The 19945-nt window shown below is 21.0% G+C and overlaps 1 protein-coding gene across 1 annotated transcript in view; it reads right to left on the reverse strand.

Annotated features, from left to right (window-relative positions):
• LOC140406901 (sex hormone-binding globulin-like) overlaps positions 1 to 19427 on the reverse strand; it is a 64111-nt gene extending 44684 nt beyond the window's left edge. The window contains exon 1 of the mRNA XM_072494768.1: positions 18965 to 19427. Coding sequence (XP_072350869.1) covers positions 18965 to 19279 — 315 coding nt within the window. The 5' untranslated portion in view covers positions 19280 to 19427. The remainder of the gene's footprint in view (positions 1 to 18964) is intronic.
• Between the last annotated feature and the right edge of the window lie 518 nt (positions 19428 to 19945).

Raw genomic sequence — 19945 nt, forward strand, 5'->3', positions numbered from 1 at the left:
TCTGATAATATAAAACTGATAATAGAAAACTGATAATATAAAAGTGATAATATAAAACGGATAATATAAAACTGATAATATAAATCTGATAATATAAAACAGATAATATAAAACTGATAATATAAAACTGATAATATAAAAGTGATAATATAAAACTGATAATATAAATCTGATAATATAAAACTGATAATATAAAACTGATAATATAAAACACCTGATAATATAAAACTGATAATATAAAACTGATAATATAAAACTGATAATATAAATCTGATAATATAAAACTGATAATATACAACTGATAATATAAAACTGATAATATAAAACTGATAATATAAAACTGATAATATACAACTGATAATATAAAACTGATAATATAAAACGGATAATATAAAACTGATAATATAAATCTGATAATATAAAACGGATAATCTCAAACACCTGATAATATAAATCTGATAATATAAAGCTGATAATATAAAACTGATAATATAAATCTGATAATATAAAACTGATAATATAAAACTGATAATATTATACTGATAATATAAAACTGATAATATAAATCTGATAATATAAAACTGATAATATACAACTGATAATATAAAACTGATAATATAATACTGATAATATAAAACGGATAATATAAAACTGATAATATAAATCTGATAATATACAACTGATAATATAAAATTGATAATATAAAACTGATAATATAAAACGGATAATATAAAACTGATAATATAAATCTGATAATATAAAACTGATAATATACAACTGATAATATAAAACTGATAATATAAAACTGATAACATAAAACTGATAATATAAAACTGATAATATAAAACTGATAATATAAATCTGATAATATAAAACACCTGATAATATAAATCTGATAATATAAAACTGATAATATAAATCTGATAATATAAAACTGATAATATAAAACTGATAATATACAACTGATAATATAAAACTAATAATATAAAACTGATAATATAAAACTGATAATATAAATCTGATAATATAAAACGGATAATCTCAAACACCTGATAATATAAATCTGATAATATAAAGCTGATAATATAAAACTGATAATATCAATCTGATAATATAAAACTGATAATATAAAGCTGATAATATAAAACTGATAATATACAACTGATAATATAAAACTGATAATATACAACTGATAATATAAATCTGATAATATAAAACTGATAATATAAAACTGATAATATAAATCTGATAATACAAAACTGATAATATAAAACTGATAATATAAAAGTGATAATATAAAACGGATAATATAAAACTGATAATATAAATCTGATAATATAAAACAGATAATATAAAACTGATAATATAAAACTGATAATATAAAACTGATAATATAAATCTGATAATACAAAACTGAAAATATAAAACTGATAATATAAAAGTGATAATATAAAACGGATAATATAAAACTGATAATATAAATCTGATAATATAAAACAGATAATATAAAACTGATAATATAAATCTGATAATATAAAACTGATAATATAAAACTGATAATACAAAACTGATAATATAAATCTGATAATACAAAACTGATAATATAAAACTGATAATATAAATCTGATAATATAAAACTGATAATATAAAACTGATAATATAAAACTGATAATATAAAACTGATAATATAAAACTGATAATATAAAAGTGATAATATAAAACGGATAATATAAAACTGATAATATAAATCTGATAATATAAAACAGATAATATAAAACTGATAATATAAAACTGATAATATAAAAGTGATAATATAAAACTGATAATATAAAAGTGATAATATAAATCTGATAATATAAAACAGATAATATAAAACTGATAATATAAAACTGATAATATAAAACGGATAATATAAAACTGATAATATAAATCTGATAATATAAAACTGATAATATAAAACTGATAATATAAATCTGATAATATAAAACGGATAATATAAAACTGATAATATAAATCTGATAATATAAAACTGATAATATAAAAGTGATAATATAAAACTGATAATATAAAACTGATAATATAAATCTGATAATATAAAACAGATAATATAAAACTGATAATATAAAACTGATAATATAAATCTGATAATATAAAACAGATAATATAAAACTGATAATATAAAAGTGATAATATAAAACTGAAAATATAAAACTGATAATATAAATCTGATAATATAAAACAGATAATATAAAACTGATAATATAAAACTGATAATATAAAACGGATAATATAAAACTGATAATATAAATCTGATAATAAAAAACTGATAATATAAAACTGATAATATAAATCTGATAATATAAAACTGATAATATAAAAGTGATAATATAAAACTGATAATATAAAACTGATAATATAAATCTGATAATATAAATCAGATAATATAAAACTGATAATATAAAACTGATAATATAAAACGGATAATATAAAACTGATAATATAAATCTGATAATATAAAACTGATAATATAAAACTGATAATATAAATCTGATAATGTAAAACAGATAATATAAATCTGATAATATAAATCTGATAATATAAAACCGATAATATAAAACTGATAATATAAAACTGATAATATAAAAGTGATAATATAAAACTGATAATATAAAACTGATAATAGAAATCTGATAATATAAAACAGATAATATAAAACTGATAATATAAATCTGATAATATAAAACTGATAATATAAATCTGATAATATAAAACTGATAATATAAAACTGATAATATAAAACACCTGATAATATAAAACTGATAATATAAAACTGATAATATAAAACTGATAATATAAATCTGATAATATAAAACTGATAATATACAACTGATAATATAAAACTGATAATATAAAACTGATAATATAAAACTGATAATATAAAACTGATAATATAAAACGGATAATATAAAACTGATAATATAAATCTGATAATATAAAACGGATAATCTCAAACACCTGATAATATAAATCTGATAATATAAAGCTGATAATATAAAACTGATAATATAAATCTGATAATATAAAACTGATAATATAAAACTGATAATATAAAACTGATAATTTTATACTGATAATATAAAACTGATAATATAAATCTGATAATATAAAACAGATAATATAAAACTGATAATATAAAACTGATAATATAAAACTGATAATATAAAACTGATAATATAAATCTGATAATACAAAACTGAAAATATAAAACTGATAATATAAAAGTGATAATATAAAACGGATAATATAAAACTGATAATATAAATCTGATAATATAAAACGGATAATATAAAACTGATAATATAAATCTGATAATATAAAACTGATAATATACAACTGATAATATAAAACTGATAATATAAAACTGATAACATAAAACTGATAATATAAAACTGATAATATAAAACACCTGATAATATAAATCTGATAATATAAAACTGATAATATAAATCTGATAATATAAAACTGATAATATAAAACTGATAATATAAATCTGATAATATAAAACTGATAATATAAATCTGATAATATAAAACTGATAATATAAAACTGATAATATAAAACACCTGATAATATAAAACTGATAATATAAAACTGATAATACAAAACTGATAATATAAATCTGATAATATAAAACAGATAATATAAAACTGATAATATAAAAGTGATAATATAAAACTGAAAATATAAAACTGATAATATAAATCTGATAATATAAAACAGATAATATAAAACTGATAATATAAAACTGATAATATAAAACGGATAATATAAAACTGATAATATAAATCTGATAATAAAAAACTGATAATATAAAACTGATAATATAAATCTGATAATATAAAACTGATAATATAAAAGTGATAATATAAAACTGATAATATAAAACTGATAATATAAATCTGATAATATAAATCAGATAATATAAAACTGATAATATAAAACTGATAATATAAAACGGATAATATAAAACTGATAATATAAATCTGATAATATAAAACTGATAATATAAAACTGATAATATAAATCTGATAATGTAAAACAGATAATATAAATCTGATAATATAAATCTGATAATATAAAACCGATAATATAAAACTGATAATATAAAACTGATAATATAAAAGTGATAATATAAAACTGATAATATAAAACTGATAATAGAAATCTGATAATATAAAACAGATAATATAAAACTGATAATATAAATCTGATAATATAAAACTGATAATATAAATCTGATAATATAAAACTGATAATATAAAACTGATAATATAAAACACCTGATAATATAAAACTGATAATATAAAACTGATAATATAAAACTGATAATATAAATCTGATAATATAAAACTGATAATATACAACTGATAATATAAAACTGATAATATAAAACTGATAATATAAAACTGATAATATAAAACTGATAATATAAAACGGATAATATAAAACTGATAATATAAATCTGATAATATAAAACGGATAATCTCAAACACCTGATAATATAAATCTGATAATATAAAGCTGATAATATAAAACTGATAATATAAATCTGATAATATAAAACTGATAATATAAAACTGATAATATAAAACTGATAATTTTATACTGATAATATAAAACTGATAATATAAATCTGAGAATATAAAACAGATAATATAAAACTGATAATATAAAACTGATAATATAAAACTGATAATATAAAACTGATAATATAAATCTGATAATACAAAACTGAAAATATAAAACTGATAATATAAAAGTGATAATATAAAACGGATAATATAAAACTGATAATATAAATCTGATAATATAAAACGGATAATATAAAACTGATAATATAAATCTGATAATATAAAACTGATAATATACAACTGATAATATAAAACTGATAATATAAAACTGATAACATAAAACTGATAATATAAAACTGATAATATAAAACACCTGATAATATAAATCTGATAATATAAAACTGATAATATAAATCTGATAATATAAAACTGATAATATAAAACTGATAATATAAATCTGATAATATAAAACTGATAATATAAATCTGATAATATAAAACTGATAATATAAAACTGATAATATAAAACACCTGATAATATAAAACTGATAATATAAAACTGATAATACAAAACTGATAATATAAATCTGATAATACAAAACTGATAATATAAAACTGATAATATAAATCTGATAATATAAAACTGATAATATAAAACTGATAATATAAAACTGATAATATAAAACTGATAATATAAAACTGATAATATAAAAGTGATAATATAAAACGGATAATATAAAACTGATAATATAAATCTGATAATATAAAACAGATAAGAGAAAACTGATAATATAAAACTGATAATATAAAAGTGATAATATAAAACTGATAATATAAAAGTGATAATATAAATCTGATAATATAAAACAGATAATATAAAACTGATAATATAAAACTGATAATATAAAACGGATAATATAAAACTGATAATATAAATCTGATAATATAAAACTGATAATATAAAACTGATAATATAAAACTGATAATATAAATCTGATAATATAAAACGGATAATATAAAACTGATAATATAAATCTGATAATATAAAACTGATAATATAAAAGTGATAATATAAAACTGATAATATAAAACTGATAATATAAATCTGATAATATAAAACAGATAATATAAAACTGATAATATAAAACTGATAATATAAAACTGATAATATAAATCTGATAATATAAAACAGATAATATAAAACTGATAATATAAAAGTGATAATATAAAACTGAAAATATAAAACTGATAATATAAATCTGATAATATAAAACAGATAATATAAAACTGATAATATAAAACTGATAATATAAAACGGATAATATAAAACTGATAATATAAATCTGATAATATAAAACTGATAATATAAAACTGATAATATAAATCTGATAATATAAAACTGATAATATAAATCTGATAATATAAAACTGATAATATAAATCTGATAATATAAAACTGATAATATAAAACTGATAATATAAAACACCTGATAATATAAAACTGATAATATAAAACTGATAATACAAAACTGATAATATAAATCTGATAATACAAAACTGATAATATAAAACTGATAATATAAATCTGATAATATAAAACTGATAATATAAAGCTGATAATATAAAACTGATAATATAAAACTGATAATATAAAACTGATAATATAAAAGTGATAATATAAAACGGATAATATAAAACTGATAATATAAATCTGATAATATAAAACAGATAAGAGAAAACTGATAATATAAAACTGATAATATAAAAGTGATAATATAAAACTGATAATATAAAAGTGATAATATAAATCTGATAATATAAAACAGATAATATAAAACTGATAATATAAAACTGATAATATAAAACGGATAATATAAAACTGATAATATAAATCTGATAATATAAAACTGATAATATAAAACTGATAATATAAAACTGATAATATAAATCTGATAATATAAAACGGATAATATAAAACTGATAATATAAATCTGATAATATAAAACTGATAATATAAAAGTGATAATATAAAACTGATAATATAAAACTGATAATATAAATCTGATAATATAAAACAGATAATATAAAACTGATAATATAAAACTGATAATATAAAACTGATAATATAAATCTGATAATATAAAACAGATAATATAAAACTGATAATATAAAAGTGATAATATAAAACTGAAAATATAAAACTGATAATATAAATCTGATAATATAAAACAGATAATATAAAACTGATAATATAAAACTGATAATATAAAACGGATAATATAAAACTGATAATATAAATCTGATAATATAAAACTGATAATATAAAACTGATAATATAAATCTGATAATATAAAACTGATAATATAAAAGTGATAATATAAAACTGATAATATAAAACTGATAATATAAATCTGATAATATAAATCAGATAATATAAAACTGATAATATAAAACTGATAATATAAAACGGATAATATAAAACTGATAATATAAATCTGATAATATAAAACTGATAATATAAAACTGATAATATAAATCTGATAATGTAAAACAGATAATATAAATCTGATAATATAAATCTGATAATATAAAGCCGATAATATAAAACTGATAATATAAAACTGATAATATAAAAGTGATAATATAAAACTGATAATATAAAAGTGATAATATAAAACTGATAATATAAAACTGATAATAGAAATCTGATAATATAAAACAGATAATATAAAACTGATAATATAAATCTGATAATATAAAACTGATAATATAAATCTGATAATATAAAACTGATAATATAAAACTGATAATATAAAACACCTGATAATATAAAACTGATAATATAAAACTGATAATATAAAACTGATAATATAAATCTGATAATATAAAACTGATAATATACAACTGATAATATAAAACTGATAATATAAAACTGATAATATAAAACTGATAATATAAAACTGATAATATAAAACGGATAATATAAAACTGATAATATAAATCTGATAATATAAAACGGATAATCTCAAACACCTGATAATATAAATCTGATAATATAAAGCTGATAATATAAAACTGATAATATAAATCTGATAATATAAAACTGATAATATAAAACTGATAATATAAAACTGATAATTTTATACTGATAATATAAAACTGATAATATAAATCTGATAATATAAAACTGATAATATACAACTGATAATATAAAACTGATAATATAAAACTGATAATATAAAACGGATAATATAAAACTGATAATATAAATCTGATAATATACAACTGATAATATAAAATTGATAATATAAAACTGATAATATAAAACGGATAATATAAAACTGATAATATAAATCTGATAATATAAAACTGATAATATACAACTGATAATATAAAACTGATAATATAAAACTGATAACATAAAACTGATAATATAAAACTGATAATATAAAACACCTGATAATATAAATCTGATAATATAAAACTGATAATATAAATCTGATAATATAAAACTGATAATATAAAACTGATAATATAAATCTGATAATATAAAACTGATAATATAAATCTGATAATATAAAACTGATAATATAAAACTGATAATATAAAACACCTGATAATATAAAACTGATAATATAAAACTGATAATATAAAACTGATAATATAAATCTGATAATATAAAACTGATAATATACAACTGATAATATAAAACTGATAATATAAAACTGATAATATAAAACTGATAATATAAAACTGATAATATAAAACTGATAATAGAAATCTGATAATATAAAACAGATAATATAAAACTGATAATATAAATCTGATAATATAAAACTGATAATATAAATCTGATAATATAAAACTGATAATATAAAACTGATAATATAAAACACCTGATAATATAAAACTGATAATATAAAACTGATAATATAAAACTGATAATATAAAAGTGATAATATAAAACTGATAATATAAATCTGATAATATAAAACTGATAATATAAATCTGATAATATAAAACTGATAATATAAAACTGATAATATAAAACACCTGATAATATAAAACTGATAATATAAAACTGATAATATAAAACTGATAATATAAATCTGATAATATAAAACTGATAATATACAACTGATAATATAAAACTGATAATATAAAACTGATAATATAAAACTGATAATATACAACTGATAATATAAAACTGATAATATAAAACTGATAATATAAAACGGATAATATAAAACTGATAATATAAATCTGATAATATAAAACGGATAATCTCAAACACCTGATAATATAAATCTGATAATATAAAGCTGATAATATAAAACTGATAATATAAAACGGATAATATAAAACTGATAATATAAATCTGATAATATACAACTGATAATATAAAATTGATAATATAAAACTGATAATATAAAACGGATAATATAAAACTGATAATATAAATCTGATAATATAAAACTGATAATATACAACTGTTAATATAAAACTGATAATATAAAACTGATAACATAAAACTGATAATGTAAAACTGATAATATAAATCTGATAATATAAAACACCTGATAATATAAATCTGATAATATAAAACTGATAATATCAATCTGATAATATAAAACTGATAATATAAAACTGATAATATACAACTGATAATATAAAACTAATAATATAAAACTGATAATATAAAACTGATAAAATAAATCTGATAATATAAAACGAATAATCTCAAACACCTGATAATATAAATCTGATAATATAAAGCTGATAATATAAAACTGATAATATCAATCTGATAATATAAAACTGATAATATAAAGCTGATAATATAAAACTGATAATATACAACTGATAATATAAAACTGATAATATACAACTGATAATATAAATCTGATAATATAAAACTGATAATATAAAACTGATAATATAAATCTGATAATACAAAACTGATAATATAAAACTGATAATATAAAAGTGATAATATAAAACGGATAATATAAAACTGATAATATAAATCTGATAATATAAAACAGATAATATAAAACTGATAATATAAAACTGATAATATAAAACTGATAATATGAATCTGATAATACAAAACTGATAATATAAAACTGATAATATAAAAGTGATAATATAAAACGGATAATATAAAACTGATAATATAAATCTCATAATATAAAACAGATAATATAAATCTGATAATATAAATCTGATAATATAAAACTGATAATATAAAACTGATAATATAAAAGTGATAATATAAAACTGATAATATAAAACTGATAATATAAATCTGATAATATAAAACAGATAATATAAAACTGATAATATAAAACTGATAATATAAATTTGATAATATAAAACAGATCATATAAATCTGATAATATAAATCTGATAATATAAAACGGATAATATAAAACTGATAATATAAATCTGATAATATAAAACTGATAATATAAATGTGATAATATAAAACTGATAATATAAAACTGATAATATAAATCTGATAATATAAAACAGATAATATAAAACTGATAATATAAAACTGATAATATAAATCTGATAATATAAAACTGATAATATAAAAGTGATAATATAAAACTGATAATATAAAACTGATAATATAAATCTGATAATATAAATCAGATAATATAAAACTGATAATATAAAACTGATAATATAAAACGGATAATATAAAACTGATAATATAAATCTGATAATATAAAACTGATAATATAAAACTGATAATATAAATCTGATAATATAAAACAGATAATATAAATCTGATAATATAAATCTGATAATATAAAACAGATAATATAAAACTGATAATATAAAACTGATAATATAAAAGTGATAATATAAAACTGATAATATAAAACTGATAATATAAATCTGATAATATAAAACAGATAATATAAAACTGATAATATAAAACTGATAATATAAAACGGATAATATAAAACTGATAATATAAATCTGATAATATAAAACTGATAATATAAAACTGATAATATAAAACACCTGATAATATAAAACTGATAATATAAAACTGATAATATAAAACTGATAATATAAATCTGATAATATAAAACTGATAATATACAACTGATAATATAAAACTGATAATATAAAACTGATAATATAAAACTGATAATATACAACTGATAATATAAAACTGATAATATAAAACTGATAATATAAAACGGATAATATAAAACTGATAATATAAATCTGATAATATAAAACGGATAATCTCAAACACCTGATAATATAAATCTGATAATATAAAGCTGATAATATAAAACTGATAATATAAATCTGATAATATAAAACTGATAATATAAAACTGATAATATTATACTGATAATATAAAACTGATAATATAAATCTGATAATATAAAACTGATAATATACAACTGATAATATAAAACTGATAATATAAAACTGATAATATAAAACGGATAATATAAAATTGATAATATAAATCTGATAATATACAACTGATAATATAAAATTGATAATATAAAACTGATAATATAAAACGGATAATATAAAACTGATAATATAAATCTGATAATATGAGGCATATGACGTACATAAGCAACTGGGATCAAGTAGATCCCGTGAAGAGTATAGAGATTGTCGAAAAAGAGTTAAGAGGGAAATCAGGAGGGCAAAAAGGGGACATGAAATTGCTTTGGCAAATAATGCAAGGGAGAATCCAAAGAGATTCTACAGATACATAAAGGGGAAAAGAGTAACTAGGGACAGAGTAGGGCCTCTTAAGGATCAACAAGGGCATCTATGTGCAGAGCCACAAGAGTTGGGTGAGATCCTGAATGAATATTTCTCATCGGTATTCACGGTGGAGAAAGGCATGGATGTTAGGAAACTAAGGGAAATAAATAGTGATGTCTTGAGAAGTGTGCATATTACAGAGGAGGAGGTGCTGGAAGTCTTAAAGCGCATCAAGGTAGATAAATCCCCGGGACCTGATGAAATGTATCCCAGGATGTTGTGGGAGGCTAGGGAGGAAATTGCGGGTCCCCTAACCGAGATATTTGAATCATCGGCAGCCACAGGTGAGGTGCCTGAAGATTGGAGAGTGGCGAATGTTGTGCCCTTGTTTAAGAAGGGCAGCAGGGAAAAGCCTGGGAACTACAGACCGGTGAGCCTAACGTCTGTAGTAGGTAAGTTGCTAGAAGGTATTCTGAGAGACAGGATCTACAAGCATTTAGAGAGGCAAAGACTGATTCGGGGCAGTCAGCATGGCTTTGTGCGTGGAAAATCATGTCTCACAAATTTGATTGAGTTTTTTGAGGGAGTGACCAAGAAGGTAGATGAGGGTAGTGCAGTAGACGTTGTCTACATGGACTTTAGCAAAGCCTTTGACAAGGTACCGCATGGTAGGTTGTTGCAGAAGGTTAAAGCTCACGGGATCCAGGGTGAGGTTGCCAATTGGATTCAAAATTGGCTGGACGACAGAAGGCAGAGGGTGGTTGTAGAGGGTTGTTTTTCAAACTGGAGGCCTGTGACCAGTGGTGTGCCTCAGGGATCGGTGCTGGGTCCACTGTTATTTGTGATTTATATTAATGATTTGGATGAGAATTTAGGAGGCATGGTTAGTAAGTTTGCAGATGACACCAAGATTGGTGGCATAGTGGATAGTGAAGAAGGTTATCTAGGATTGCAACGGGATCTTGATCAATTAGGCCAGTGGGCCGACGAATGGCAGATGGAGTTTAATTTAGATAAATGTGAGGTGATGCATTTTGGCAGATCGAATCAGGCCAGGACCTACTCAGTTAATGGTATGGCGTTGGGGAGAGTTATAGAACAAAGAGATCTAGGAGTACAGGTTCATAGCTCCTTGAAGGTGGAGTCGCAGGTGGACAGGGTGGTGAAGAAGGCATTCGGCATGCTTGGTTTCATTGGTCAGAACATTGAATATAGGAGTTGGGACGTCTTGTTGAAGTTGTACAAGACATTGGTACGGCCACACTTGGAATACTGTGTGCAGTTCTGGTCACCCTATTATAGAAAGGATATTATTAAACTAGAAAGAGTGCAGAAAAGATTTACTAGGATGTTGCCGGGACTTGATGGTTTGAGTTATAAGGAGAGGCTGGATAGACTGGGACTTTTTTCCCTGGAGCGTAGGAGGCTTAGGGGTGATCTTATAGAGGTCTATAAAATAATGAGGGGCATAGATAAGGTAGATAGTCAACATCTTTTCCCAAAGGTAGGGGAGTCTAAAACTAGAGGGCATAGGTTTAAGGTGAGAGGGGAGAGATTCAGAAGGGCCCAGAGGGGCAATTTCTTCACTCAGAGGGTAGTGAGTGTCTGGAATGGGCTGCCAGAGGTAGTAGTAGAAGCGGGTACAATTGTGTCTTTCAAAAAGCATTTAGATGGTTACATGGGTAAGATGGGTATAGAGGGTTATGGGCCAAGTGCGGGCAACTGGGACTAGCTTAATGGTAAAAAACTGGGCGGCATGGACTGGTTGGGCCGAAGGGCCTGTTTCCATGCTGTAAACTTCTATGATTCTAATATAAAACTGATAATATACAACTGATAATATAAAACTGATAATATAAAACTGATAACATAAAACTGATAATATAAAACTGATAATATAAAACTGATAATATAAATCTGATAATATAAAACACCTGATAATATAAATCTGATAATATAAAACTGATAATATAAATCTGATAATATAAAACTGATAATATAAAACTGATAATATACAACTGATAATATAAAACTAATAATATAAAACTGATAATATAAAACTGATAAAATAAATCTGATAATATAAAACTGATAATATAAATCCGATAATATAAAACGGATAATCTCAAACACCTGATAATATAAATCTGATAATATAAAGCTGATAATATAAAACTGATAATATCAATCTGATAATATAAAACTGATAATATAAAGCTGATAATATAAAACTGATAATATACAACTGATAATATAAATCTGATAATATAAAACAGATAATATAAAACAGATAATATAAAACAACTGATAATATAAATCTGATAATATAAAACTGATAATATAAAACTGATAATATAAAACTGATAATATACAACTGATTATACAAAACTGATAATATAAAACTGATAATATAAAAGTGATAATATAAAACGGATAATATAAAACTGATAATATAAAACTGATAATATACAACTGATAATATAAATCTGATAATATAAAACAGATAATATAAAACAGATAATATAAAACAACTGATAATATAAATCTGATAATATAAAACTGATAATATAAAACTGATAATATAAAACTGATAATATACAACTGATAATACAAAACTGATAATATAAAACTGATAATATAAAAGTGATAATATAAAACGGATAATATAAAACTGATAATATAAATCTGATAATATAAAACTGATAATATAAATCTGATAATACAAAACTGATAATATAAAACTGATAATATAAAACGGATAATATAAAACGGATAATATAAAACTGATAATATAAATCTGATAATATAAAACAGATAATATAAAACTGATAATATAAATCTGATAATATAAAACTGATAATATAAAACTGATAATATAAAACTGATAATATAAATCTGATAATACAAAACTGATAATATAAATCTGATAATACAAAACTGATAATATAAAACTGATAATATAAATCTGATAATATAAAACTGATAATATAAAACTGATAATATAAAACTGATAATATAAAACTGATAATATAAAAGTGATAATATAAAACTGATAATATAAAACGGATAATATAAAACTGATAATATAAATCTGATAATATAAAACAGATAATATAAAACTGATAATTTAAAACTGATAATATAAAAGTGATAATATAAAACTGACAATATAAAAGTGATAATATAAATCTGATAATATAAAACAGATAATATAAAACTGATAATATAAAACTGATAATATAAAACGGATAATATAAAACTGATAATATAAATCTGATAATATAAAACAGATAATATAAAACTGATAATATAAAACTGATAATATAAAAGTGATAATATAAAACTGATAATATAAAAGTGATAATATAAATCTGATAATATAAAACAGATAATATAAAACTGATAATATAAAACTGATAATATAAAACGGATAATATAAAACTGATAATATAAATCTGATAATATAAAACTGATAATATAAATCTGATAATATAAAACTGATAATATAAAACTGATAATATAAAACTGATAATATAAATCTGATAATATAAAACGGATAATATAAAACTGATAATATAAATCTGATAATATAAAACTGATAATATAAAAGTGATAATATAAAACTGATAATATAAAACTGATAATATAAATCTGATAATATAAAACAGATAATATAAAACTGATAATATAAAACTGATAATATAAAACTGATAATATAAATCTGATAATATAAAACAGATAATATAAAACTGATAATATAAAAGTGATAATATAAAACTGATAATATAAAACTGATAATATAAATCTGATAATATAAAACAGATAATATAAAACTGATAATATAAAACGGATAATATAAAACTGATAATATAAATCTGATAATATAAAACTGATAATATAAAACTGATAATATAAATCTGATAATATAAAACAGATAATATAAATCTGATAATATAAATCTGATAATATAAAACAGATAATATAAAACTGATAATATAAAACTGATAATATAAAAGTGATAATATAAAACTGATAATATAAAACTGATAATATAAATCTGATAATATAAAACAGATAATATAAAACTGATAATATAAATCTGATAATATAAAACTGATAATATAAAACTGATAATATAAAACTGATAATATAAAACTGATAATATAAATCTGATAATATAAAACAGATAATATAAAACTGATAACATAAAACTGATAATATAAAACTGATAATATAAAAGTGATAATATAAAACGGATAATATAAAACTGATAATATAAATCTGATAATATAAAACAGATAATATAAAACTGATAATATAAAACTGATAATATAAAAGTGATAATATAAAACTGATAATATAAAACTGATAATATAAAACTGATAATATAAAACTGATAATATAAATCTGATAATATAAAACAGATAATATAAAACTGATAACATAAAACTGATAATATAAAACTGATAATATAAAAGTGATAATATAAAACGGATAATATAAAACTGATAATATAAATCTGATAATATAAAACAGATAATATAAAACTGATAATATAAAACTGATAATATAAAAGTGATAATATAAAACTGATAATATAAAACTGATAATATAAATCTTATAATATAAAACAGATAATATAAAACTGATAATATAAATCTGATAATATAAAACTGATAATATAAATCTGATAATATAAAACTGATAATATAAAACTGATAATATAAAACTGATAATATAAAACTGATAATATAAATCTGATAATATAAAACTGATAATATAAATCTGATAATATAAAACAGATAATATAAAACTGATAATATAAATCTGATAATATAAAACTGATAATATAAATCTGATAATATAAAACTGATAATATAAAACTGATAATATAAATCTGATAATATAAAACTGATAATATAAATCCGATAATATAAAACAGATAATATAAAACTGATAATATAAATCTGATAATATAAAACTGATAATATAAATCTGATAATATAAATCTGATAATATAAAACTGATAATATAAAACTGATAATATAAAACTGATAATATAAATCTGATAATATAAAACTGATAATATAAATCTGATAATATAAAACTGATAATATAAAACAGATAATATAAAAGTGATAATATAAAACAGATAATATAAAACTGATAATATAAATCTGATAATATAAATCTGATAATATAAAACTGATAATATAAAACTGATAATATAAAACTGATAATATAAATCTGATAATATAAAACTGATAATATAAAACTGATAATATAAAACTGATAATATAAATCTGATAATATAAAACTGATAATATAAAACTGATAATATAAATCTGATAATATAAATCTGATAATATAAATCTGATAATATAAAACTGATAATATAAATCTGATAATATAAATCTGATAATATAAAACTGATAATATAAAACTGATAATATAAAACTGATAATATAAATCTGATAATATAAAACTGATAATATAAATCTGATAATATAAAACTGATAATATAAAACAGATAATATAAAAGTGATAATATAAATCTGATAATATAAAACAGATAATATAAAACTGATAATATAAATCTGATAATATAAAACTGATAATATAAAACTGATAATATACAACTGATAATATAAAACTGATAATACAAAACTGATAATATAAATCTGATAATATAAATCTGATAATATAAAACTGATAATATAAATCTGATAATATAAAACTGATAATATAAAACAGATAATATAAAAGTGATAATATAAATCTGATAATATAAAACTGATAACATAAAACTGATAATATAAAACTGATAATATAAAAGTGATAATATAAAACAGATAATATAAAACTGATAATATAAAACTGATAATATAAAACAGATAATATAAAACTGATAATATAAAAGTGATAATATAAAACTGATAATATAAATCTGATAATATAAAACTGATAATATAAAACTGATAATATAAAACTGATAATATAAATCTGATAATATAAAACTGATAATATAAAACTGATAATATAAAACTGATAATATAAAACTGATAATATAAATCTGATAATATAAAACTGATAATATAAAACTGATAATATAAAACTGATAATATAAAACTGATAATATAAATCTGATAATATAAAACTGATAATATAAAACTGATAATATAAAACTGATAATATAAATCTGATAATATAAAACTGATAATATAAAACTGATAATATAAAACTGATAATATAAATCTGATAATATAAAACTGATAATATAAATCTGATAATATAAAACTGATAATATAAAACTGATAATATAAAACTGATAATATAAATCTGATAATATAAAACTGATAATATAAATCTGATAATATAAAACTGATAATATAAAACTGATAATATAAAACTGATAATATAAATCTGATAATATAAAACTGATAATATAAATCTGATAATATAAAACTGATAATATAAAACAGATAATATAAAAGTGATAATATAAATCTGATAATATAAAACTGATAATATAAAACTGATAATATAAATCTGATAATATAAAACTGATAATATAAATCTGATAATATAAAACTGATAATATAAAACTGATAATATAAATCTGATAATATAAATCTGATAATATAAAACTGATAATATAAAAGTGATAATATAAAACTGATAATATAAAACTGATAATATAAAACTGATAATATAAAAGTGATAATATAAAACGGATAATATAAAACGGATAATATAAATCTGATAATATAAATCTGATAATATAAAACTGATAATATAAAAGTGATAATATAAAACTGATAATATAAATCTGATAATATAAAACTGATAATATAAAAGTGATAATATAAATCTGATAATATAAAACTGATAATATAAAAGTGATAATATAAAACTGATAATATAAAACTGATAATATAAAACTGATAATATAAAAGTGATAATATAAAACTGATAATATAAATCTGATAATATAAAACAGATAATATAAAACTGATAATATAAAACAGATAATATAAAAGTGATAATATAAAACTGATAATATAAAACTGATAATATAAAAGTGATAATATAAAACGGATAATATAAAACTGATAATATAAAACTGATAATATAAAACGGATAATATAAAACTGATAATATAAATCTGATAATATAAATCTGATAATATAAAACTGATAATATAAAACTGATAATATAAAACTGATAATATAAAACTGATAATATAAAACTGATAATATAAATCTGATAATATAAAACTGATAATATAAAACTGATAATATAAAACTGATAATATAAAACGGATAATCTCAAACACCTGATAATTCTATGCATCTGATGATCTAAAAATCTGCCTATTTTCAATGTCTTGGTGCGAGAACGATGCTGCTCTGATGTGATGCTGATAAAGTTATTTTTCTGTCCTTGATCTTCGTTCCGACTGTTGGAAAATGTTGGCACTCTAACCGTTCCCTCGACATTGTCTGACCAGTTGTTGTGTCTGCCACCTTGAACCTTGACTGATGGACAATTTTCCCCGTCAGTCCCTGCTGCGCTTTACCTTCTCAGAATGAATAAATCCTCCACGTTGATAGAGTTCGAAATCTCCCAGGGCTGTGCTGAGGGAGAGCAGGAGCAGCAGACAGGAGGGGTGCATGGTAATGGCAGAATGTGAGACCTTGAGGAGTGACGGGGGTCTGCGCTCAGCGTTGTGCTGTCCCGCTGACCACCAGGAAAGGCTGGCAAGCAAATGGACAGATCTTCTTGGCATTTGGGTTTTATACGTGTCTCCTAGTGATTGGAGCGATTTCTCAAGAGCACCCGTGTGGCTGGCAGTAAACTGTGTTCTGATAAACTGCAGCCTCATTCTATTCATTGCTGACTCGAACAGGAGGAGCAGGGACAACCAACGTGACGAAATCTGAACCCGTTTCTGCCGCTTCGAGATCTGCCGTAGATATCGAGCTTCCCGGAGATCAGAGAGGGAGCGAGCTGCCAGGTAACGGAAATCAGCACAGCGCGAGCCACACGATTAGTGGTCTCAATATCCTCAGCCGCTTATTGTTGGCCATGAATCGAGCTGTTGCCTCTGCCCGTAACGGGTGTTTGGCGAGGTGTGTCTGTGCTGGTGTGGGAGAGGCTGGTGGAAATCGCCCAGGGGTCTGGGGGTGGGGGGGGGGGGGAAGTCATTGCCGGCTGCCCGCCCGCCACCTCAAGGTGCCCCGTAGGCGGGCACTGTGACACTGATGCTTGTTCCTTCCAGTGTCACCAGACGTGTGAGGGACTTGCTTTGGGATTGTGTCGCCCGTCATTAGGCCGCGATAAGCCCATTTTCCTGATCGCCCCTCACCCCACTGCCCAGTGTCCCAGTCATCACTGCGGGCGTACCGGAGGCTGCGGGCCCCGCAGTGGTGGAATTGGCAACTCCTACCCATTGCCCAATGGGGGATCAGGTGGTCAGACCCCCGCGGGACCCCATGGATCTGCCGTGTGGGATGGGAATGGCGGAGTTTTCCAAGCCTAACCCCCTCCCCATGGCGGT

The sequence above is a fragment of the Scyliorhinus torazame genome, unplaced genomic scaffold, assembly GCF_047496885.1.
Source record: "Scyliorhinus torazame isolate Kashiwa2021f unplaced genomic scaffold, sScyTor2.1 scaffold_1006, whole genome shotgun sequence".
Taxonomy (NCBI): domain Eukaryota; kingdom Metazoa; phylum Chordata; class Chondrichthyes; order Carcharhiniformes; family Scyliorhinidae; genus Scyliorhinus; species Scyliorhinus torazame.